Here is a 24,914-nt window from a genome sequence, read left to right on the forward strand (position 1 = left end):
ATTACGAATTATATGCCTTCAGGAAATTTGCAACAAAGAAATAGATAAACGTTCTCGCCTGACACAGTCTTTTCCGAAAATTTCAACCTGAAATCGTAACCTTTCCTGCAAATATAACAATTTTGGCTTTCTTTAAAACGTGCAATATTTCGAGCGATTTTATAATGGTATGTCTATGTCTCATTTACAATTGAGTATAATAGTATATTCGATAGTGTGTTGTAGTGCATATTCTATAGAGTGAGACGATTATGCGCACACAATGTTTAAAAGTGATTTATTTTCTGGAGAAAACATCACATCACAAGCATCGAATAGCACGGTTGGTGGAACACGCCTCCGATGAGTTGTGCTTTTTGGCTGAGATGAAAGTAGGCATCATTATTCTCATGGGTTACATTGCATCTAGCGTGTAGACTATCAAGGGTATGAGTTGCTTCACATTCAGAAATCAAGAAGGTCATGATCCGGTAGAGGATATAAATTCTTGACAGAGTGTATATATTACCGATGAGGATAATGTGGAATAGGGATCTTTTTAATCTAATTCGAGTAATTTTGCTATTACAATTTCGTTGATGAATGAACTTGGTAAGTTTGTCTAAGTGAAATAACATTTTATTTTCTGTAATATAAAAATAAAATATAATATTGTATATTAAAGATTTGGCCGGTTTTTAACGTATATGAATTTCAAATTATGTATCAAGGTCCAAAATAGCAATGCTTTGTTTCCGGAGTAGGGTGATGTATCTATGTCTCATCTACTATAATAAATCGACACTGACAGTTTTAAGATTTTTCCAAAAATACATATCTGAATCACGATAAATAACCTCGGAACCTATTTTGCTGATAACTTTCTAAAATACAAGTGTTTTTACAAGGTGTTAGGAACATATTTCCTTTAGATCATGAATTTAATCTACTTCAATCAGACTTAAATTAAACAAAACAAAATTAAATGTCGTGGACACTTTTTTGAATGTAATGACATCCAAACAGTTGATAGTTAATAAATCAATTGACACCATCTTTTTATTAGGTAAGATTTGGCATTTTACCATTTAAATACTTAAGTCTGAGCAATTAATTTATAATAGTTTATATATGGATCCAAAATTGCACTACAAAAGTGTGTTAAAATGGTTTCCATTTCATTGTCGCTTTCTGTACCTTGAAATATGTAAATTGCAAATAAAACACCTCAAGTCCTTAGGATAATTTTCCATTACTCGTAACTAAGTTTGCAGTTGATTTGCAATTTGTGCCAAGGCATTAAGTATTTGAAGTGACAACTCCGACCTGATAAAAATTTTTTATTTGCTTGCATATGAAGTTAACCGAAGTTAGCATGAAGCAAACTATGCTAACTTTTGACTTGGAATGAAAAACGAAAAAACGAAAAAACGAGGTATCTGAAAAGTTCACGTTTTCATGTGTTAACTGCGATAAACAAAAGGTTTCTACTGTTACCGCAGAGAGAACTTCCTGCAAATTATAAAAGTTCTGATTGGGAATTTTAGCACGAATCATAACATTAAAGTACAAAACTTACGACTCTTTTGCGACTTCGTGTTTGGAACTTAATAAAATAATAGTTTCTGTTGTTTGCGTTGTAATTTTATCTAATCGCACAGCTAAAATAACAAAAATGTTGTAATGGAATATGTGAGCGATATTGTATTTCGGTAAATTGGATTTTCATGTGAATTTTAATTTCCATGGAAAATTGAAAAGTCATCAAAAAATGTATGGAGGTTACCACGTTTAAGTAAGCTCAGAACGTGGCTAGGAAGACATACTATAACAATCAAATTATAGGACTTTTAAAAAAGGCTTAGCCCAATTTACGTTCCTTCCTATATAAATATTAAATCTATCAAATAGATCAAGTAAAATGTATTTAACATTTGATATATATTTACTTTTAAAATCAATGTTTTAGGTGATCCGGTGCGCTGATCATGATTTAAAGGAACAGTGGAACGTGAACTAAATGTTGCGAACTATTCGATTTAAATTGATAACCGAGACTCTAGAACGCATAAATGCGGAAAGAATTACATGCACACCACTAAACTATTTTTAAATTATGGATCAAAACTCAGATGAAATAAATTCTAATGATGGTATACAAAATTGTAGAGATTCCCTTCCAATACATGTTGCATCTGCTTATTTGTGAGTTTGAATCTTATGCAAGGGAAACATTTGATTGACATACAGGCAGGAACCATTATCTTTCCATGGAATGTGCGAACTTTACCTATATGCAGCTAGCAAGTCGAATAACAAAAATATTTTTTATGTATTTAATTTTTCCAGGCTTCAGACCAATTTTTTAATAATTATATTTTTATATAAGAACTTATTTTATATAAAAAACAAATTTAAGATTAAATATCACAGTTAACTTTTATATATGTTTATACATTGTGACCGAAAGGTTTTCGGAGGTTCTCATTTAAAATTCCGAGCTGTATATTTCTTCGATATTATTAAGTTTATGTAGTTTGGGCAGCATCCTCTAATTACTATGCAAAATGAGCGGATCTGTCAGCAGTTCGTTTACGGCAGCTGTTGAAACCAGTTCACCTCAGTAGTGCGTTGCGAAAAAAACAATGGAAAAAAATATTGAACAAAGAGTTTGCATCAAATTTTGTTTTTCGAACGAAATTTCGTGTGCAGAATCGTTGCGAATGCTACAAAAGGCTTATGGGGAATCAGTTTTATCGAAAACTCAAGTTTATGAGTGGTACAAAGCCTTTCAGGACTGTCGTACGACCGTCGAAGACATGCCGCGTTCTGGACGACCTTCGACCTCTACCACCGACGAAAACATTGAAAAGGCAAAGGAAATCGTGTTCAAAAATCCTCATGTGAGTGTTAGAGAGATAGCACGAGAGCTAGGCATCGGTCGTGAGATGGCTCGTTTGATTTTGGTGGACAATTTGTGTATGCGACGTGTCAACGCCCGGCTTGTTCCGATTCACCTCAATTTGTTCAACATTATCAACGATTTTAAGGCCAAACATTCAATAAATACCATCGAACAGCCACCGTATTCACCTGATCTTGCACCGTGTGACTTTTTCCTGTTTCCCAACCTCAAATTACCACTCAGAGGAACGCGTTTTGAATCCATAGAAGACGTAAAACAGAATTCGCAGAGGGAACTCAAAGCCATACCGGAAAGCGCCTATAAAAAATGTTTTTATGATTGGAAGAAACGTTGGCATTTGTGTATCGCTTCTAATGGAGCATATTTTGAAGGAGATAAATAAATATTGATGAAGATTAAGAATTTTGCGTTTTATTTATTTATTTCCGGAAACTTTTCGGTCACAATGTATAGGACTTTTCTGTATGTTTATATTCTTACAAAGTATAAAATTTTGGCAGTTTTATTAGTAAAGAATTTTTATTACCGATACTTTAATTGGTTATAGATGAACTTACTGTATCGCTTAAGAATTATGAGAACGAAGTAGGAACCAGCAGAAAAAGAGGACGTTCAAGAAAGCGATGAAAAGGCAGTGTGCAGCAGGACTTAAAAGAAATGAACATAAGAAATTGGAAAACAAAAGCAAAAAACAGAGAAGAATTGAAGACTGTTGGTAAACAGGCTTAGGTCCTACATGGACTGTTTAGTCATGGCTGATAATGATGATGAGATGAACTTACTGCAAATATCTATTTGTAGGAAGTTCTGTTTAAATCTTTTTTGATTTTTTGCTGTAAAACAGCAACTTATTAGTTAAGTTTAAAATAGCAAATATTAATAAGTGGCAACGTCTTACTACTAAGCGGAAAAGTATTAATTAGATATAAGGGTGTATAAGCTCTCAGCAGCATATACTATTAACGTAGAATCTGTTGTGTTAATTTCTGTTAATGTGTCGAAGTTCGTTAAATAATTCTTTCTTTTAATTTTCACGTCGTTGCTGCTCTACTATATCGTGAAGGTGCAATTTTAATATGTAATGATGAAGGTTCCATGCAATAATAATAATTAAAATAGATTTAAAAAAACTTCTCAAAGGTTCCATAGTTTTCTTAGTCTAATGATAACTTATAACAATTGATTTGTAACTCTTCTCCGTGTTTTTCTCTGAATATTAACATTTTTAGGCACAATAACGTTTGATATACATAAATAAATTGAAAATACTTACTATATATCTACTTTTCTAAATTCTATGAGTTGTGACCCTATTTTCGAAATATTTGAGCTCTCATTAAATATTTGTAACCCATTAATTTTCCTTCTCTAAGAGTTTCTAGAAGGGATATAAAACTAGTAAGATTTTTTTATTAAATTATTTTATTTTAAATTAACGTTTACTTCTATATATGTATATGTATTTATATATTAAATAATTTAAATATTTACATATCACACACTCAAAACCAGTGGTGTGTTTGTGATTGATTCTCTAAGTGCACAAGTATTACTCTAATAATTGCAAATATATACATATGTAAATAACGTACTGACTAGGAACATTGCTAAATTAAGAACTTCTATGTATAATGACTCGATGTTGTTTCATACTTTTGGAACAAAACTCCATCCATAAATAACCACAACTGCAAACGAAAAGTCGTACAAATGCATCAACAAAAAGTTTGCAAATGTACAAAAGATTCTTATAGAAGAGTCGATCCATGTTACATATATGCAACAACACTATTTAGATTAGCTTGCACATATGCATCGTATGTTAAACGTCAATATAATCGGTTTTTGCATATATGTATGACTAAATATGTATTTGCATTTCAAGCACTCCTGCTTAAGATTATTTTTTTTTGTAGTGATTTTTTTTTTTTTTTTTAGTTCTGGGGTATAAATAATTATATATAACAAATTTATACGAGAGTTTAGCATGAGGGGAACCTTGTTGAACCTTAGAAGATGTTGAGTTTAGACATTTTGCAATCATACATATGTTGATTTGCAAAAATATATAATTAATATGATTATAAGTGTACCCCGTTGGATCTACAATTCACAGTCGTTCATCTAGGATAAATATATACTGGCTATTATATCAGTTAGAGATTTAACTTTCAAAAGAATTTACAGATTTTCCCAAATACGGTGCAACGAAGCAAACTGCAATACTGTTTTAGCACAATAGTTCCTTCTAATAATAAATGGTACTTGGTCGTCTATACAGAACAGTATGTAGACCCGGACGATTCTGGAACCGTTATGTATTGCAGTTTGCTTCGCTCCACCGTTTTTGGGAAAATTTGTCAATTCTATTGAAAGTTAAATCTCCAACTGATATAATAACCAGTATATAGTTATCCTAGATGAACGACTGCGAATTGAAGATCCATTGGGGTGCACTTATAATCATATTAATTGCATAGTATGACTAAATTTACAAACAAGTTTTTAATTTTGTCTTTATTCTACTAATTTTTATCTATATACTTTTGAACCATTTATATATTTTAAATTTTACAATTTAATCAAAACATATTAATTATTGTTATAATTGAAATTCGGCGAGGTGAACGTGACCGGCACGCTTAGTAGTCTATATAGACTTGTAGCTCCAGGATATAGACACAGCCACTGCTGCTGGAATCTTGAACTTATTACTGAGTTTATACTGTTAAGCTTATTTTCTAAATATCAATATTTTTTACAACAATACAAAGTCTTCTTAAATCTCCAAAAAAAAAAAACAAAAAAAAACGAAGTTTTGGCTTTCTTTCAATATCTTATATTGATTTTTATCACCAATGTGCCAGGTGTACATTTTTTTTCTGAGTTAATATACACAATTGATTTTACAACTTTCTGTTTTTATTTTTTTCTTTTTGTGGTGCTTCAAGATCATGATGTCCTGAGACAACTACCTAGTACCGTTAACGCGGTACTAGCATGTGCAATATTCTTTGCTGATTTTTTTGTTTATTATTTAGTCTTATGCCAAATTTCAAATCGAAATATCCTGCGAACCAGCCAGCATGATATATAGACGGTAAACATTTTGACTAGAAGCATTTCAAAGGTGACGCCTTAATAAGCCATGTAGAGAAATTTCCATTAATATATATCTTTCTAAACTATGTCAATTTAAATATTTCCTACCAACTGTTGTCATATTTAGCAAAACATATGACATTTTTCTATGCATTCCCTTCATACCGAAAATTCCATTATTTGAAGATATTGTGTTGGTGCGATAAATTAAGAATTGTATACTTCGTATATTGGATTTTCTAAAACCAGCTGTTGATAATTATCGTACTAAATCGTACTAGTCGCTATAAAGAAAACAGATTTTATACAAAGTCAATCAATCAGTCATATTTACTCATTTAAAACAAATTTTCATTTTCAGATGTGACGCGGACTCCTCAGCACTTGCACGTTACGTTTTGGCTCTACTTAAGAAAGACAAGCCAGAGAGTGAACTCGTCGCTTTGATGATAGAGCAACTTGATGTCTTTTTGGGTGAAGAAACTACTACTTTTGTTGATAAACTATTTGTTGCCATAAACACAGAAGAATACCTGAAGCGTACTGCAGAAGCTACCATCAAATCTGAAGATATGTATTCCTTTACATCATCATCAGATCCGAGGCATAAAGCTGATGTTAAGCGTCTCGATGATAAAAAGTCTGATTTACCTTCTTGCAGTGATGCTTATAATTTAATTGATAGTGATTCGGTAAGTATTTTAATTATTTTTTATAATTAATAAAATAATGTTGAAAAGAAAAACTACTTAAAAGAATCATATAGATGTATCTCATCTATATTCTTGAAATTTTCAAAAACTATGAAGTGCACTTGCAATAAATTGGACGATGGAATTGTTTTTTTTTTTGTGTTGATGAAATTTCATTCACTTAGTGAATTGTAAAGAATAAAAGGTTTTCTTTTGAATTATATCTAGATAGAAGTGATTATTAACTATTAATCAGTTGACCACAGAAAAAATCCTTTTTTTTGTGGGTTTTATGTTAAGCATCCAAGTGTTTCTAAACAAAATGTCCTTTTATAGATTTAGTTCACTAATATACATCAAAATTGGTCAGTTTACTGCCCATTTTTCGTACTCAAAAACGAATTAATTATTTTTTATAATTCTATCCGACTGCAATCACCATAAAAAGGGCCATTTATCTAAAATAATTTCACATGAAATATATCACTGCAAAGAGCACAAAAGTGCAATGCGCTTCACCCACATTTTCTTATCTTATAATAATTAATTTATAGCTGCTAAGATTTTTGCATTTATATAATGTTCATTTAATTTAATAAAATAAATTTATAAATAAATAATGTTTGATATATATAATATATAAAAATTCCATATTCCATTTAGGTAACGAAAAATTATATTAATTTAAATTATATAAAAAGAAAAATTGTTATTAATATGTGTTTTATTTCTTTATTATATATAACTTTTTTCTTGTATTACAGGTCAAAACCAAAGATAGTCCTAATGGCGGACCTAAATCAAATGATGCCAGGGATATTAAAATTGAACCAGCAGCAACTAGCTCATCTGCATCCGTCGCTGTAAGCTCACCTGCCAAAGTTGTTACCGATAAGGAGAATCTACCACGTGAAGGTCGTCGTAGGCGACTATCATGTCGTTCACGCTCTAATTCGCGTTCACGTTCTCGTACCCGTACGCGTTCTCCACGCAGTCGTTCACGTTCTCGTTCTGTAGAGCGTCCACGTCGTTCACGTTCTCGTGAAAGACGCGCTAGTGAACGTGAGAAACCAAGGCAGGTTCGGAAATCACCACCACCACCAACAACAGATTCTCGTTATAGCAGCTCTCACGATCGTCGTCGCGGTGATCAACGTAGACGTGGTACAGATGATAGATCACCACGCTTTAGTGGTGCTACTAGTGTTGAAAGCAGTCGCAAACCCCGAGTTGCTCGTACGGTTTCTCGAAGTAAATCCAATTCATCCGAACGCGGCAGAAATAAAATTTCTCCATCACGCTCCTCGCGTAATACCCCCGAACGTCATCCACATCCTCATCCCCATCCACATCCACATCCAGAGCACGATAATGTTAAGCGTCAACGCTGTCGTGATTTTGATGAAAAGGGCTATTGCGTTCGTGGTGAAACTTGTCCCTGGGATCATGGTGTTAATCCAGTGGTCTTTGAAAACATAAATAATACCGCTTTAATCAGCATGTCGTTACGTGAATATAACCCAGATTCACCTGATTTATGGACACGTCCAAATCCAAATAATCCTTTGGTGGGTGGTACAGGTGCCATTATGGCTGGCGGTCCTGGTGATATGAATGCAGCTAACATAAACCCATTTACAGGCGTCCCCAGGCCTGGTGTAGTGATGGCTGGACCAGTTGTACCAAATGGTGTCGCACCTATTGGTGATTATCCACGCCCTGGTGTTAGCGGCACAGTAGGTTTTCGTGGTATTATGCCGTTTCCATTCAATCAATCTATGTCTGCACCATTACAGCGGGAATTGATTCCCATACCTGTTGTCGATGCCAATGTAGAATCGAATGCAAGCGAGGGAGGTAGCAATACGCATCACGGCAAACGTCGTCATGAAGGAGACGATAACAATACTGATGGACCTACACTACGTAAAATGCCTGTTAATGCACGTCTTGGACCACGTGTTCCACATATTCAAAGTAACTCTTCTCTTGAATTACGCAAAGTTCCACGTGGTCTCAACACCATAACCCACCTTAATAATCACTTTAGCAAGTTTGGTAAGATAGTCAATATACAGGTTTCTTATGATGGTGATCCAGAAGCAGCAATAGTTACATTTAATGCACATGCTGAAGCCAATGTGGCCTACCGCAGTACGGAGGCAGTGCTTAATAATCGCTTCATTAAAGTTTTTTGGCACAATCCGGATGCTAGTGCCCATAGCACAGCAACTGAATCAACTGATCAACGTCGTAAAAGTCAATATCACTTAAACAATGTTACAGCCGCATCTAAGCAAGCAGCTGATGCAAACAAGTCATCAGTCTCAGCTACTGTTACTAGTCAATCTTCAGCCAAAAGTAGTACCGCTGCTAATGCAGGTGAGCCGACAACTTCGGCTAATGCAACTACTGTTGCTATGACACCAATACGTGCAAAAAGCGCTATACCACGTACCATATCTCCAGCCATTGCTAGTGCATTGTTGCGTAAAAAACAAGAAGAACAACATAAGGCCGCTGTACAATTGGCAAACGGTTTGCGAAAACGTAAACAAGAATTAATGCAAAGCTATGTCAAGCAAATGAAGCAGGCACTCGATTTAGTTGAACGTTGCGAACCTAATGATCCTCAACGCCAGCGTACTCTTGATACAGTCAAGGTATTACAGGATTCTATTGATAAGTTACGTAAAGAGATTAGCGTTGATGCAGAACAGATGCAAGCTCAACTACTTAACCATAACCTCAATCACAACCATACCCACAATCATAATCATACCCTTAGCCATAGCCATAGCCACAGTCATCACAGCAACCACAGTCATAGCCACAACCAACAACAACAACAACAGGTAACTCCACAGACTACCGCTGCAATAATCAAAAAGACCAAAGAGCAACAAAAGAAAGAATTACTTGATATCGAATTGGAGTTATTTGCCCAACAGCAAGAGGGCAATGATACTACAGCCATACAGAAACGTATTGAAGAGCTTCAACGTAGTTTGGGTATCTCCGCAAATGGTGTGGGCCCATCGGGCCATCCACATCCGAGCACAAGTGGCAAAGGTATGCATTATGCTAGCAATCGTCCAAATCGTGCACGATCCATGTACGCAGATGTTTCTACACGTGTTGATCGTCGTCCAAAGACAATCGTTATTACTGGATTTACTGCAGAAGAGGCTGATTTTGTACTTGGACACTTTAAGGTAAGATACAAAAATGTTTGAGTCTATAGAAAAGTCGAGAAATTGATGTTAATATGTGCTAAATATACATAAAGTATATTCTCAACTAATCAGTTTTTGTTTCCTAGCATTTTGGTGAAGTTCTGAAGCACGATATGGACAAGAAAATACCGCAATTGATTATTACGTATGCAACACGCATACATGCTGAATATGCTATTGTTCATGGCAAAGTATTTAAGGATAAACGTTTGCATGTAAGTGTTTTTATTATAAACAATATTAAATATTTAATAAATAATAAATAATAATGTTTTTTCATTCTCGATAATAGATTATCTGGGCACCAGTAGTTACTACTACCCCAGCAAAACCAACCGCCACTATAACTGCTCCTCCAGCTGTAACAAGTAGCTCAATTGAAAAAGAAACTTCACGTAGTAATGATATAGAAGTTATCACAGAGTCTTTGGCTTCAGATAAGAGTGAGAAGGCTTCTAGCGATAGCGAGGATAGGCCTTTAAGTACTTTACCTGAATTGCGGTTAGAAGATGAAGAAGAAGACGAAGATGCTGAAGATCGGTCTTGGCGCCGTTAATTATCAAAATTAAAATTTTTTTTTTTTTTAGAATATTCTTTACTTTTAATTTTTTTTTCAAATACTTTCAAAAGTCAGTACATAATACATAAAATGTAACCACAAAACAACTTAAATTTTAGTTAAGCATTTTGTTGTAATTTTAAATACTACAAATTGATTGTGTTGCACATAATAAAGACTATGTGCTTTTTACACATAATTAATTCTTTTTTTTATTAATATCTAATAAACGCAATTAACTAACTCCTTTTAATACTGACTCAGATCTATTAGGCAAGTTAAACTGTAATTATATCAAAACAATTAAAATTGTATGTGAAAACAAATGTGTATACATAAAAATGTAGTAATATCTAGACTAAAATTTCAAGACTATTAAATATAATTACAAAAATAAATGTATAAAATATGAATGTATATTTTATTAAAATTGATAAGCAAGTGGAATCTTTCATTGCTTATGAAATTATGAAATAATTTAAAATTGAAATTTCAAATGTACCCAAATGTATAATTACATATTTCGACCCTCTTGTACTATAATATTCTAAATATAGTGTAATATATATATGCATATGTATATGTATATATATATATAGCTTATGTGTAATAAGTTGGTAAAATTTTACGTGTTTTGAAATTCTATTTAATATAGTTGTTTTAATTTTTATTATTACGTGTATAAATATTTTATATAATTATTTTAATATTTTTATGATAATTTCATAAAGCTAAGCGTTAAACATGAATATAAAAAAGAAAAAAGAGAAGAGAAAATAAAAGAAAAGAAAAGAAGAAAATATAACGACTTAAGTAAATGCATTATGCAAGAAAATGGAAAAGAAAAAATACTACTAATGCAACACACAAAAAGAAAAATATACAAAATAAATTCAGAAATGAATTTAATGATGCAAAGTTAATAAACGTATTACGTATATTATTAATTTCATTACTTAAATCTTGTGTTTTAATATAAATATGAATAGTTGGGGGGATAGTTGTAGTTATGGTTTCACAGTGAATGTGTTCGCATTTTGTAGACCGTGCGAATCTGATTGTGTAGTCCCAGATGGTCGGGAGTGGTGAGCAGCACATGGTCGGTCGTCAAATTTACTAGTGGCTCCTGGAGGTAGACCCAGCCGTGCTTGATATCTTCCTATCGTAGTCTGCTACTGATAATTGCCGTCTAATTCTAAATACAGTCAGACGTTTTAGAAACAATTTTTCACAGATTATATACTGATGAAGGATGTAGACTGAGTGAAAAGTACCATACATTATTTTCTTTGATGGAACATAAATTATATTCATATGTGCATATATCTTCTTATGATCAAAATTTTGATTTTTAATAATTTTCTTTATTATTGCCTTCAAAGTACTCTCCTCCCGCGGCAATACATGCATGCCAGCGCTTGATCCAATTTTCCATACAAGTTTTATAGGCCGCCGAAGGTATGGCATTTAGTTCACGCAGCGTATTCTCTTTTATGGCCTCTATGGTCTAAAAACGCGTTCCTCGCAATGGCAATTTGAGTCGTACTCTGGAGAGTACGGTGTTTGGTTGATGATATTGGTTGAGTTTTTGGCCAAAAACTGCGACACAACCAACGTTGTGTGTGCCGGTCGTAGTGTAAAATCCATGAGTTTTCCTTCCATAAATCTAGCCGCTTTTTGCAAATGGCCTAACGCAAACGACGCATAACGGCCAAATAATACTCCTTATTGAACCTCCGGAAGGAATGCATAGTGCACCACACCATGCATAGTGCATCGGCTCACCTTCGTGATCCATCCACCATTCATAGATCCATGTCTCATCACCAGTTATAATGCGTTCGATGAATGTGAGGTCACTATCTGCGTTGGAAATCATTCCTTTGGCCACATCACAACGACGCTTTTTTGAATGAAATTCAACTTTTTTGCTACCAACCGAGAAGCGATGCGTTTCAAACTCAAAACATCAGTTAAAATGTGTTCGGTCGATCCATTTGAGATGCCCAACAACACTGTAATCTCTTTAATCGGTTCACAACGATTTTCCAACACGATCTGCTTCGTTGATTCAATGTTTTCTTTAGTAACAGATGTTGTTGGGCGACGAGGGATCTCATCATGGTCCAAGCTTGTACGACCGTCTTTGAACGTTTTAAACCATTCGTATACTCGTGGGTGCGACATACACAAATCACCAAATGCGTTAAACTTTGACAGAATGTGTATCAGTGACGACTGTTCTAAGGTGCGGAGATGTGCGGCGCAGACCCTAACATAATTTGCAAATAGTCAAATAATATATATAAATTTATTAAATATCTTTACATCAAGAATTAATCTTGTTTATTACATTTTCATACATATATTTTTAAAGATTAAAGTTTTAGCAAAAACAATTAAATATAATTCTCTTTAAAAACTCATTTAATTTCCTTCTCATAGCTACTGAAGTCGTTAATTGTGCTCATAAATTTGCAGTTTACATCACCATACATTTTTTTCAAATTTCGTCTCTCCCCTTTTAGCTGTTACTCCAGCGAATAATAAACGCTTTGTGTGCGGAGTAGCTGGCCGCACATTTATACGTTGCAAGTGTGTTCGATTGTGTTTGATCACTGCATAAACATGTATGGTTCTACGTACAAATTGTTTTGTTTGATGATATAAGTTATATGTGAAAAGTTGTATTTATTCCATATTGATATAATATTAAACTTACATATAAGTTATTAATTTAATTTGTTTAATATGTTATTTTGTTAATGAATTGTTAATATTATATTCTAAATATATTGTTGCCTAATGTAATAGTTATTATTAATAAAACATATCTCATATATTTCAGTTTATCATTTTTAATTTAAGTATATATGTACAAAAAAAAATTTTAGAACGGCCGCACACCCTTCCAGATAGGGTACGTGTCGTTACTAATGTGTATAATAGTGTTGCCAGCGTGAAAATATAAAAATTTATGTTATATTTCAAGTGTTCATATTATAACCGAAATTCGTTGAAAAAACCCAACTGTCTATGCCACATGGAACTTCGAAAGATTCAAGTTTCAGCTCTATTGTATCTCCATACTTATATTTCTATCTGTATCATTAGTTATGTGCTTTTATACTTAATAGGTTAGACAAAAACTTTTTCAAAGCAAGTGATAACAAATTTCAAAAGCGAGCAAGTGACGTTCGGTTCTCCCCAGGTGTATAAAACATCAAAGACATACATAAGAGATCTTAAAATAGATCCGGTCAAAAAAAACATAAGGGACAGAGCTCTGAAGCTATATGCGAAAACCGACAGGCTGTCCTACTTAGCACTATCTAATCTCAGAGTAATTACTAACCGCACGGGGCGGTATGCAGATCTTAGATCAGTCACTGAATAATCACGAAGACTATGAGTAATATTCAAATTAGTCAGTGAGATGGGTGGGACTTTGCAGAAACTCCCCAGCTATCAAAGAGTAAAAGTGCTGGAAAATGCTCAACATAATATATAATATAATAACATATACAATAATATATATAATAATATAAGATTATAAACAATTGTAAATAGATTAGTAGAAAATCAAAAAACAAACAACAATAAAAGTGCAAATTAATATATGAATATTTTTTTTTTGGGTTTATTCAATTTAATCTCAACATTCTTTATACAAATCAAAACAATTGTTAATAAGCACAATATTCATAATCAATATTCATAATCAAGAATTTAATGAATGTTTTTCATTGTCCACAGACATTTCATTAAAAAAACTGAAAAAGGCAAAGCAAATTATCGCGAAAAATTAAGTTTGGCGTATATTCAATGCTACTTCTAAACAGTGCAGCTATCGATAATTTATCGTTTTAGTGACATTTCCATCCTCACAAGACATGCAAAAACGCTCAAAAGTTCAAATGTATAGTGAAATTAATGCTTTAATATAAAAGTTAAATGTTAAAAATCGTAAGATGTCTTCCGAAACTTTGTGTGAGAAATTATACTAAAAAAATAAAGGAAGAGATGAAGTACTTGAACGTTGCGGAAAAAAATGATGCAGCTAAAACGATTGCTGGGCTTCTGTCCAGAGGCAGCGCGAATCGCGTAATTTGTTTCACTTTATATACTTTATAATTTTTAAATACGTTTCTATTTGTAGCGTAATGGCTTGTCTGTTTATAATAAAATTTATGATTTCGAAACGACAGTAGCCGGTCGTAAATGTAAGATGGTTATGACTTCAGTTTCTGGTCACTTGTTGCATTTAGAGTTCTTGCAATCTTATCGTAACTGGCGGAATGTAGATCCACAATCTTTATTTGATGCGCCAGTACGTAAATCATGTGGTGAAGATTATTTGCCCATAAAGCGTACATTGGAACGTGAAATACGTAGTTGTCAAGGTCTTATTGTATGGACGGATTGCGATCGTGAAGGCGAAAATATTGGTGTAGAAATTGTTGATGTCTGCCGTGCCATAAAACCAAATATTACCGTTCATCGTGCGATATTTTCAGAAATTACAACCGCTGCTGTTAAACGTGCATTGCAACAGTTAAAAACTCCCGATTTAAAACAGAGTGATGCTGTAGACGTACGCACTGAATTGGATTTACGCACTGGTGCGGCTATTACGCGTTTTCAAACAATGCGCTTGCAGCGCCTTTTTCCGGAGAAAATCGCCGAGAAACTTATATCGTATGGTAGCTGTCAAATACCTACACTAGGTTTTGTAGTTGAACGCTACAAGGAAATAGAGGCATTTGTGTCTGAACCATTTTGGAAAATCAAGGGTAATGCAAGTATTTGTAAATAATTTGTAGTAGCACATATGAATGTTTCATATTTGGTTTATAGTAATACATACGATCGATGATTTAACTGTAGAGTTTGCTTGGGCTCGCAATCGTTTGTTTGATAAGCAAATTTGTGAAGATTATTTATTGCTTTGTCTTGCCGATCCACGAGCCGCAGTAGAAAATGTTACCGTAAAACCTAAAAGTAAGTGGCGACCAACACCAATGGATACAGTTGAAATGGAAAAGTTGGGTTCACGTAAATTAAAACTCTCTGCAAAAGAAACTATGACCATTGCCGAAAAATTATATACCAAAGGTATAATAAGTTATCCTCGCACGGAAACAAATATTTTTTCCAAAGAAATTGATTTACGGTAAATACATTATATAAAGCTTATTTGCGCTTAATAATATATTAACTATATTTTAAAAGTTCTTTGGTGGAGCAGCAAACATCACATGATAATTGGGGTTCATTTGCACAAAGAGTTATGGAATGGGGACCAAATCCACGAAATGGCAGTAAATCTGATCAAGCGCATCCACCGATACATCCAACTAAATTAGTTACAGGTTTGTATTATATAACTATAATTCAAGAACTTGGAAAGTAGGTAAAACTATTTCGAGTAAATGTATTTTGTTGTTGCCACTGTGCATTGTTATATGTAACTCGGTCACCGAGTTAGTGTTGCTGTAGTGACGGGAAGGTAAGAAACATGAATGGATTATAAGAAGAATAAATCGAGTAAGATGTCGTGTTGGCAAGTTGTGGAAAGTCTTACAAGCTGAAAACGTACTCTTAAAAAATATTAAATAAAAACAAGAAAACAAAAGTATAAATAGAATCGATAGCACAAGATATAGGGATAGCGATAATTTTTTAAGATGATTTGAAGATTGAAAATTAATTTTTTAATAGATTTACAAGGCAATGAAGCCCGAGTCTATGAATTGATTTGTCGACATTTTTTGGCTTGCGTTAGTAAAGACGCTACTGGTTCAGAGACCATAGTAAACATTGATATTGCTGGAGAAAAATTTACAGCAACCGGCTTATGTATTTATGAACGCAATTACTTGGATGTGTACATATATGATAAATGGAATGCTAAACAAATACATAAATACGAACAAGGTAAGTCATAATTTATTTATAGGTTCTAGGCGTTTATCTAGTTGTAATTTTAATATTTTTTTTATTAAAGGTCAAGTTTTCGAACCAACTGACATATCACTACATGAAGGTGCTACAACTGCACCACCATTATTGACAGAGGCTGATTTAATTTCACTTATGGAAAAACACGGAATCGGTACAGATGCAACACATGCTGAACACATTAATACCATTAAAGAAAGAGGTTCGTATAATTGGAAATATATTCTAAGATTTACAATAATATTCTTTTTTTATATCGAGAAAATATTTTTTGTTTTTAGTTTATAACTTTTTGTTATAATTTAAGCAAAGAATCTAGAGTACTCTAGAGTATAGTACTCTAAAGTACTCTAGATTATTTGATTTAAGTATGGAAAGTGCATATATTCAACGTAACAAAATTTTTTTAATGGCAGGCTACATTGGGGTTATTGATAAGGGATTCTTAGTGCCTGGTGTGATTGGCATGGGTCTGTATGAAGGATACGATGCTATGGACTTAGCATTAGCAAAACCGTTTTTGCGTGCAGAATTTGAGAGCGATTTAAAAAAGATATGTTCCGGTGAAAAAGATCCAAAAGTAGTACTGGTAGAACAAATACGTAAATATAAAGAGGCCTATAAACAGATAATGGATAAAGTTCAAGCGATGGATGAGAAAATAGCTTTGCGGTAAACCTTATTAAACTTTATTAAAATTATATGTAAAATAATTAAAATTGACTTCATTTTCAGCGTAAATGAGACACCTTCCACAAATAATGCGAATACTCCTGGTGATCCACAAGTTTATGTTGAGAACAATCCCAATCGCATACAGGAATTATTTCAGTGTCCAAAATGCAATGTAGCGCCATTAGCACTTAAAGCTAAGAAAAATAATAGTGGACACTTTATTGGTTGTCTAAACTTTCCTGATTGTAAAAATGTTGTCTGGTTACCAGATGAATGCAAAGAGCCATCTGTGCATTCACAAACATGCGAACGCTGTGGTTCAAATGTTAAATTGTTGAAATTCAAATTTTCTAATGTCTACTACAAAACATTATTTGGCGCGCCAAATGGTTGGTATAAGACCTGTCTACGTTGTGACGAACAATTTCGTAGTACTTTTAACATTAATTTGGAAAATATAAAAAATATTGGTGCTATTGTCAGTGATACATCTACAAGTGTCACCAATATTACTTCGGTTCCTGAAAGAAGTAATAATTCTACTTCTGCTGCTGGCAGTTCAGGTATAAATACCGGAAATTCTTTATTTATTACAAGATCTACTTCTGACACGAGTGGAACGAAACAATCTAAATCTAAAAAGACAACTAGTACTGAAAATAAACCTCAACCGAAAAAGAGATCTTCAAATACCACAACAACAACCACGGCAAAGAAGAGAAAAGCTGATTCTAATATTCGTAGTTATTTTACACAAGGTAGTTATATATGTTGTAATAAACTTCACTTATATAGTTCAGACCATAGAATAATTCACAAACTATGCAGAAACGTTACAGTTTCATTAGAAAGCCATATGCTTAAAGATGCATTTGTTTCGAAGACATCTATTCAGCATTTTAGCGGCAGTGCCTTATAGCAGATAATGTTTAATTCTGTGATACAGAAGCTATATTCTTTAAAATATAACTTTCATATTCGAGAAAGTTTTTCCACAATCGAGCATAGCACCTATTTGGACAATTATTTCCACTCCTTAACATCTAAGTCGCATTCTATAGTTCTTCACCATTCTAAGGGTAGTATAGTACGTATATAGACAATTATTTCCATTCCATAACATCTTAATCGCATTCTAAGTTCTTCACCATGCTAAGAATAGCATAGTATCTATTTAGACTATTTAGTCGCAATCTATAGTTCTTCACCATGCTAGGGATTGTATTCCGGATTGTCTAAAGATTTTTTGCTTTCCACACAATGTTATCATTTAGTCTTTTAAAGCTGCGTTAAATTCAACTTTATTTTCTGACAATCTCTTATCTGCAATATAGAAAAACATGCGATGTAAAATTTCCTTTGAACTTCAACAAACTAAAAAGAACTCATTACTCTACACTCTCAATTATAATAGAACAAATATTTTTCTTTTTATATAATATTATTGCTGCTATTGCTATTCTTAATGACAGCATCTACCACTACAAGAAGTACTGAAAATGAAGCCATAGCAGCAGCAGAATTGAATGATATACCACTGGATGAATTTTTCGATAGTAACGATGGTTTTGAAGATATTATGCTTGAAGCAGAAACTTCCGTTAATAATGAAACAAATAGAGGAGATGCAAGGTCAACAACAACAACTGCAGCAATTGTCTCGAATCGCAACTCCAATGACAATATGCGTTCCGCAAATGCAACGTCTAACAGTGATGCCTATGACAATACCTACTTATCTTCAATGTTTAATGATGATAGTGCAGATTTTACTTGGGGTACAGGAGAATACAACAAAAGTAATCAAAATCCTGCTCGCACAACAACAGTTTCCATCATAGATCAAAACTTAGATGATAGTTTTGATGCTATACTTCGTGGTGAAAATCCTCCTGATGATATCTTTCCATGGGGAACTGCAGAGCGTAGAAAACTTAACAAAGGAAACGGAACAAAAGGAACAAAACCTCAACAAACAGTAACTTATTATGATTATGATGAACATGATGATGACGATTATAATTTGTATAACGGTTCAACAAGGGCGCGGCTGACAGAAGTTATAAAATGCACTGGTTGCCACCAAGAAGCTAAATTGTAAGTATAATTGAAAGCATTTGTATATAAAGCAAACTAAACGTCTTTTGCTTTTTTAAATAGATTAACAGTGAAGAAAAATTCTCCAAACCAAGGTAGAGAATTTTATGTCTGTCCAAAAAGTAATGCGTGCAAATTTTTTCAATGGGTGGATGAAGCAAGTGCCAATGAGCCTGAAAATAATGCAGTACCCTACAGAGATCGTGCGTTCTCATCCCAAAGAACAACAAATACCTGGGGATCTCAAGGTAGTCCTGGAGGAGATTGGGGTTCTGAAGACAGACCCAAAGGTGGTTGGGGTTCTGGGGATAAATCTAGACGTACTTTGGGATCTGAAGACAGATTCGGTAGTAGTTGGGCAGTCGAAGATGAACCTAGTGGTACTTGGGGGTCTAAAGATAAATCCAGGGGTACTTGGGGATCTGAAGATAGATCTAGCAATAGTCGAGGATCTCAAGATAATTCTAGCAGTATTTGGGGAACTCGAGATCGACAAAAAGATGGATGGGAGGAAAAAAATTTTGGAAACATTTCGCTTCAGAGAAGAAGTAGTAATTGGGAAACACAAGATCAGACATCCGTTTCAAATTCTAGTGATTTTAAAAACAGAGGAAAAAGTAAATGGTATTCAGACGAACCAACAACTTCTGCTAATGCTAACATTATGCGGAATGCGTGGAAGAAGTCTACAGAAACTGAAACAAGTGTTAATTGTAATTGTGGCAAACCAGCTAGCAGGTAAGTTGTATTCGCGTAAACCTGCAATGTAACTTTAAAAAATTGTATTATTTTTTATAAGCCTCATTGTACGAAAAGAAGGTATGAATAAGGGACGTCCATTTCATGGTTGTGTAGCACGTACGTGTGGCTTTTTTAAATGGGCTGATGAAGCACCAACCAGTAATTACATTCAGTTTTTTTCGTTACTATTGTTATTTAATAAGTTTCGCTTTAGATTCTGGTTCAGTTAGTGCTACGGTTGTTAATTCAAATGATCAAAACACACAAAACAAAAAAGATAGTTTGTATTTTCATAGCATTTTTTTTGCAATTTAATATTTTTGTATATTTTTGTATAGATAATCAACCGTCCAACAAGGGACGTAAGTGTGGACTATGTCGTCAGCAAGGACACACAAAACTAAAATGTCCAAGAAAAGCTGAATTTGAATATTAAATATATTATATAGATTCATAATAGTTGTTGTTATAAGAAATACTAGAAATACTATGTATAAAGAAATACTCACGAAAATTTTTTAACAAATTCTTCGATAGATGTGTAATTAATCTTTATATATATGTATATACTTTAGAAAATCGTTTCTACGTGCATCAGCACAAAGTACTGTATTTTAATTTAGTTTTTATTATATGCTCTTGTAAATAGTTTTTAGCAATATGAATTATTTTTAAGTATATAATATGGTTGGTTGTTAATAGTTTAAGAACTATTATATCATTCACTGTATTTGCTGTATATATTACTGTATTGAAATACACGAATTTTAAATATATATTTTGCAATTAGAACCTTACATTTTATTCGTACGTGAATCTGCAGTCTAAAAAATGATCATTTTCGAAAACTGTCATTTAATTATAAATTCTTTTTTGCAGTTAAATCTTCTTACTATGGAAGCGGGTACCCTTTATCTAAATTGATTCTTAACTTATTATATATAAAATATAAATATACATATAATACATCATCACTCTTGTGGATGATACTGCTGTAATTAACTGCTGCAGATATTCAAATCTGGCATTTAAAATCCTCTTATCACGCTTTAAACCTGTTAAAAATCAGCTTTTAAAATGGAGCTTTAGAAACAAACGAAAAGCCTTTACGTAACTATCTCTCTTTGAAAACTTTTAATAATAACAATAAACAAAACTGTTTTGGTAGGAGCATATATTCCCCCCCCAAATCAATTCCTTCAAATAATTAAGTCATATTAACAAATTGACTTGAAACAGTGTTTCTATATTATCTGAGGGTAATAATACTGCTTCTTGAAATCATGCTCAAAAGATGCACTGCTGTGATATTTGAAGAAGAGCGGATCTTCAAAACATTAGTCTAAACTATATGGCAATATATTGTTCCACAAATTCCACTCTCACCAAACAGCTTGTTGCTGTAAAAGTGGATTCAATAGTTTTCAAATTTGACAAAGCGTTGTAAGTTTTTTTTTCATACAAGTCCGTGGAGGTTAGTAGAAGCATTATAAACGAATAACAATCCCTAAAAATGCATGACACATTGTTTAGATTTCATTTTAGTAATCGCAAAGAAATGCCTTATCTAGTTATTGTATTGAATCAAGTCGACAAAGTACAAATTTCAGAAATACGAGTCAAGTAATTTGTTTGTCCTATTATATATACATATATTTTAATAATTTTTATATAAACAAATCTTTCAATCATTAATTGAATCTGTTGTCAATGCTGTATCATCTAAATCATCTTCCTTCATGTTAGGTTTATTGTTTTCTATTTGAGTACACCGTTCGAGTATGTCTTCAATATTTTCATTTCCTAAGAGTACCTTGGAATAAGATCTTAAAACGTCTGTGTTGCCGTGGGCCAAACATATGAAGCCGTACTGAAAAATTAAAAAAAGAAAAAATTCTTCAACTTATCTAAAAATTTCTTTTGGTTTGTGTTAAATATTTACCTTGATACATAGCGGATAAAGATAGGTGTTTGTTTGATCACCAGTTGGATTTGTAATCGTCAGGACTTTAGCCAAATTTCTCCAATCTCTTCGTAGTAAGCAGGTTCTCGCATGCTTAAGTTTTGAAGATTCTGCACCTGTTGAGATTAGTGCTTCTGTTTCACTGACACGATGTATACCTACAGCACAGGCATCATTTTCATCATTCCAAAACTCATTGTTAGATTCTTGCAATAATTTAAATGCACGTTCAAATTTTTGCTTAGGTATCTTTCTATCATCATATTTGGCACGTTTTTTAGATACTAATGGTGCTTTTACCTTCTTCTTTTTTCTGTCCTTGGCATTCATAATAAATTCGTTTACACTACAAAATTAAGAGTGGATTAAGCAAAATGACAGCATTTATCTTTTCTTTAAATTGTTAATTTTTTTTAGCTTGCAAATAATTTGAAATCTCGTTTTAAATGCTGATTTTTTCTGTGCAACACTGCAAATGTTTTAATATCGTAGATTTGCGTACGATATAAGAAGAATTGAGAATTAAATGTCAAAAACTTTTTAATAGAGATGTCAGGGTAAGTGATAATTTTTAAAATTGGAATTTGATATTCTTAAATATAATTTTACTTCATTCTTTTTATTCATTATGTAGAAGAAGATTTTCGAATTGTTGGGCCTATAGTGATATGAATTAAAATTCATAGAAAATTCATTTAAACACACTAAACAAGTAAAAGAAAAAAAAAGGCAAATTAATCTCAAATGTGTACTGTAAACGGTGTATATTAAACATACAGATTTACTAAATCTAGTTCCCTTACAGCACATTCATACTGTCTCATTTATATTACGTTTATATTGCGAGATTAAGAGAACGAGGTTAAATTAATTTGCATTTTTATCTATACCGTTTACATTATACATTGGAGATTAATTTTGATAAAAGTTTCAATAACAATGTCTTATAAAAACTAATTGGAAATAGTGGTTAAAGTAGTAAAAGCAATAAATAACCTGCACTCTCTTGAATTTCTCTATCCACATCGTGCACACGACTGCTATCAATTATGACATTTATGCGATCAAAATGAGGCCAGTCAGAAGGTGATTCACCTGACGTCCCCATTTTTTCTTTTTTGTTCCTAAATTTTTAAGAGAAAAAATTGTAGAACAATATTTTTGAATTAAACATAAAATAAATTCAACTTACTTAAATAGGTCAGTCAAATCATGCACTTTGATTTTCGTTTTGATCAAAGTACACATTGCGCCCTACCATTTCAGCTGCAATTTCAGGGTATACATGTGATTTGCGCAATTGGTTGTGCAACTATGGATCTTTAATATCTCATAACTGCATAACTGTTTCCTCCTCTTCTGCCGATCACCTTATCCAAATATTATAAAAGTTATTCACAAAATTTGTACTTACTCTGTTATAGTTTCGTCTTGTTGTATTCTGTAAATAAGACATTTAATTACAACTATGTACAAAAAAATGATAATATAAATTTAATAAATAGTTTTATAACAAAACAATTTTTAGTTATAATTATGTATAAAACTGTTATTAAACGAATTCAATAAGAATTTCACTAAAGTCGACATTTTCAAAATCTTAATGTTTGTTTTAAATAGATTTTGAAATATTTTTTCCAATTGTTTTAATATTGTAAAAAATCTAAGATATTATTCCTTTTTGGTTGAGCTGGTTTTGTTATTTGAAATTTTATTTTTAACTGAGCAATTAGGAGGTTGTGATCAGGTTGTGAATCACATCAGCTCCTGGATAAGTTTTGACCGGACATTCTTAGCACTCCTCCCAATCTAACTGGCGCTCATATTCGGGGCCATTATTTTGATTCTCAGTCATAATAGATATCATTTAGTTTAATCAACCCCTTCCCAGAGGGTTGGACTCTACACCTGCAGAAAAAGTATACGATAGTGTCTTAAAGCTGCCATGTGATTTTTTTGAGGAAATTAAAGACGAACAGATGGATTCAGAATTTGGACAAGGCCACGGAACAATCAGTTCAGTTTGGTCTGAGGTCGTAAAAAGATAATATTAGAGAGGTTGCCGTGACATAACTTTTAAATACTGAATTGAATTAGTTTTGATGCAAATAATAAGGTGATCCAATTAAATTTTTCTTTTTGTCGAAAAGGTAAGGGAAATTTAATTCAAGTGAAATTTGATTATCCTCGTTAGAGGTGGGAGAAATTTTATATCAGTTGATATTAATAAATTTTGGTTTTCGTCGTAAGATTATGGGAAATCTCTCATCAGCTGATTCAATTGAATTTTGATTTTTGTTGTAAGAGTAGGGGAAATCTTATATCAGCTGATTGAATGGAAATTTGATTTTCGCCTTAAGAGTTAAGTGAAATCTTATATCAGTTAATATAAATAAATGTTGGTTTTCATCGTAAGACTATGGGAAATCTTTTATTAGCTGATTCAATTGAATTTTGATTTTTGTTGGAAATCTTACATCAGCTGATTCAATTGAATTTTGATTATTGTCGTAAGAGTTGTGGAAAATCTTATATCAGCTGTTTCAATTGAAATTTGATTTTCGTCTTAAGAGTTGGGGGAAATTTTATATTAGCTGATTCAATTGAAGTGTTGTGTAAAGTATTTAATGATCGAATTGAACTGGTGTTGTTTGTGTTTTTATGCTGTTTTGGTTTGTGTCTACTTTACATATTCTACGTATGCCACATCTAAACAACTTAAGACTCGCTTTAATGGAATGATTAAATTTTTATACGATATTACAGAGATTATTATTATTTTCCAACACTGTTCATATGACGTTTCGTTGCCGTACGTACCTATAATTCGCAGTTTTCTACCACTCTAAACATGTTTGCATTGCTCAAAAGCAAAGTAGTTTTATAATTTGTTGTTTTAATTAATATTAAGCAGAGTAGAATTATAAAATTGATTTGAAGTAAAATATTTTAAATAAATAATAAGGTTAAAGTGAAATATACG

The 24,914-nt window shown here is 32.7% G+C and overlaps 3 protein-coding genes across 7 annotated transcripts in view; 2 read left to right on the forward strand and 1 right to left on the reverse strand.

Moving 5' to 3' along the window:
- The window catches only part of LOC119687331 (zinc finger protein swm), a 16,469-nt gene extending 5,906 nt beyond the window's left edge, over positions 1-10,563 (forward strand). For 4 of the 5 annotated variants that reach the window (XM_038101611.1, XM_038101612.1, XM_038101613.1 and 1 more), the window contains exons 3-6: positions 6,369-6,699; positions 7,464-9,914; positions 10,022-10,150; positions 10,228-10,563. In XM_038101611.1, coding sequence (XP_037957539.1) covers positions 6,369-6,699; positions 7,464-9,914; positions 10,022-10,150; positions 10,228-10,491 — 3,175 coding nt within the window. In that variant the 3' untranslated portion in view covers positions 10,492-10,563. The remainder of the gene's footprint in view (positions 1-6,368; positions 6,700-7,463; positions 9,915-10,021; positions 10,151-10,227) is intronic. The other variant, XM_038101614.1, reaches the window with a different exon arrangement.
- A 3,791-nt stretch (positions 10,564-14,354) lies between these two features.
- Positions 14,355-20,586, forward strand: LOC119687894 (DNA topoisomerase 3-alpha). The gene is made up of 13 exons (XM_038102435.1): positions 14,355-14,598; positions 14,654-15,287; positions 15,352-15,667; positions 15,727-15,866; positions 16,216-16,431; positions 16,502-16,657; positions 16,872-17,127; positions 17,191-17,888; positions 18,603-19,227; positions 19,291-19,965; positions 20,027-20,127; positions 20,183-20,248; positions 20,307-20,586. Exons 1-13 carry the CDS (start codon positions 14,449-14,451, stop codon positions 20,402-20,404), a joined length of 4,131 nt encoding a protein of 1,376 aa, XP_037958363.1. The 5' UTR covers positions 14,355-14,448; the 3' UTR covers positions 20,405-20,586.
- A 1,009-nt stretch (positions 20,587-21,595) lies between these two features.
- LOC119689301 lies at positions 21,596-22,433 on the reverse strand. The gene is made up of 2 exons (XM_038104102.1): positions 21,911-22,433; positions 21,596-21,838 (listed from the first exon to the last, which is right to left on the reverse strand). Exons 1-2 carry the CDS (start codon positions 22,259-22,261, stop codon positions 21,653-21,655), a joined length of 537 nt encoding a protein of 178 aa, XP_037960030.1. The 5' UTR covers positions 22,262-22,433; the 3' UTR covers positions 21,596-21,652.
- Positions 22,434-24,914: the final 2,481 nt, after the last annotated feature.

This window comes from Teleopsis dalmanni, chromosome X (genome assembly GCF_002237135.1).
Source record: "Teleopsis dalmanni isolate 2A chromosome X, ASM223713v2, whole genome shotgun sequence".
Classification (NCBI taxonomy): Eukaryota; Metazoa; Arthropoda; class Insecta; order Diptera; family Diopsidae; genus Teleopsis; species Teleopsis dalmanni.

What these genes read in the sequence shown, in the direction of transcription:
- LOC119687894 (XM_038102435.1), top strand. Translation starts at nt 14,449, where the DNA reads ATGTTAAAAATCGTAAGATGTCTTCCGAAACTTTGTGTGAGAAATTAT. An exon ending in ACCATTTTGGAAAATCAAGG is followed by an intron (nt 15,288 to 15,351) that starts GTAATGCAAGTA and finishes TTTGGTTTATAG; the next exon opens with TAATACATACGATCGATGAT. An exon ending in TCCAACTAAATTAGTTACAG is followed by an intron (nt 15,867 to 16,215) that starts GTTTGTATTATA and finishes ATTTTTTAATAG; the next exon opens with ATTTACAAGGCAATGAAGCC.
- LOC119689301 (XM_038104102.1), bottom strand. Translation starts at nt 22,261, where the DNA reads ATGAATGCCAAGGACAGAAAAAAGAAGAAGGTAAAAGCACCATTAGTA. An exon ending in TTTATCCGCTATGTATCAAG is followed by an intron (nt 21,839 to 21,910) that starts GTAAATATTTAA and finishes TTAATTTTTCAG; the next exon opens with TACGGCTTCATATGTTTGGC.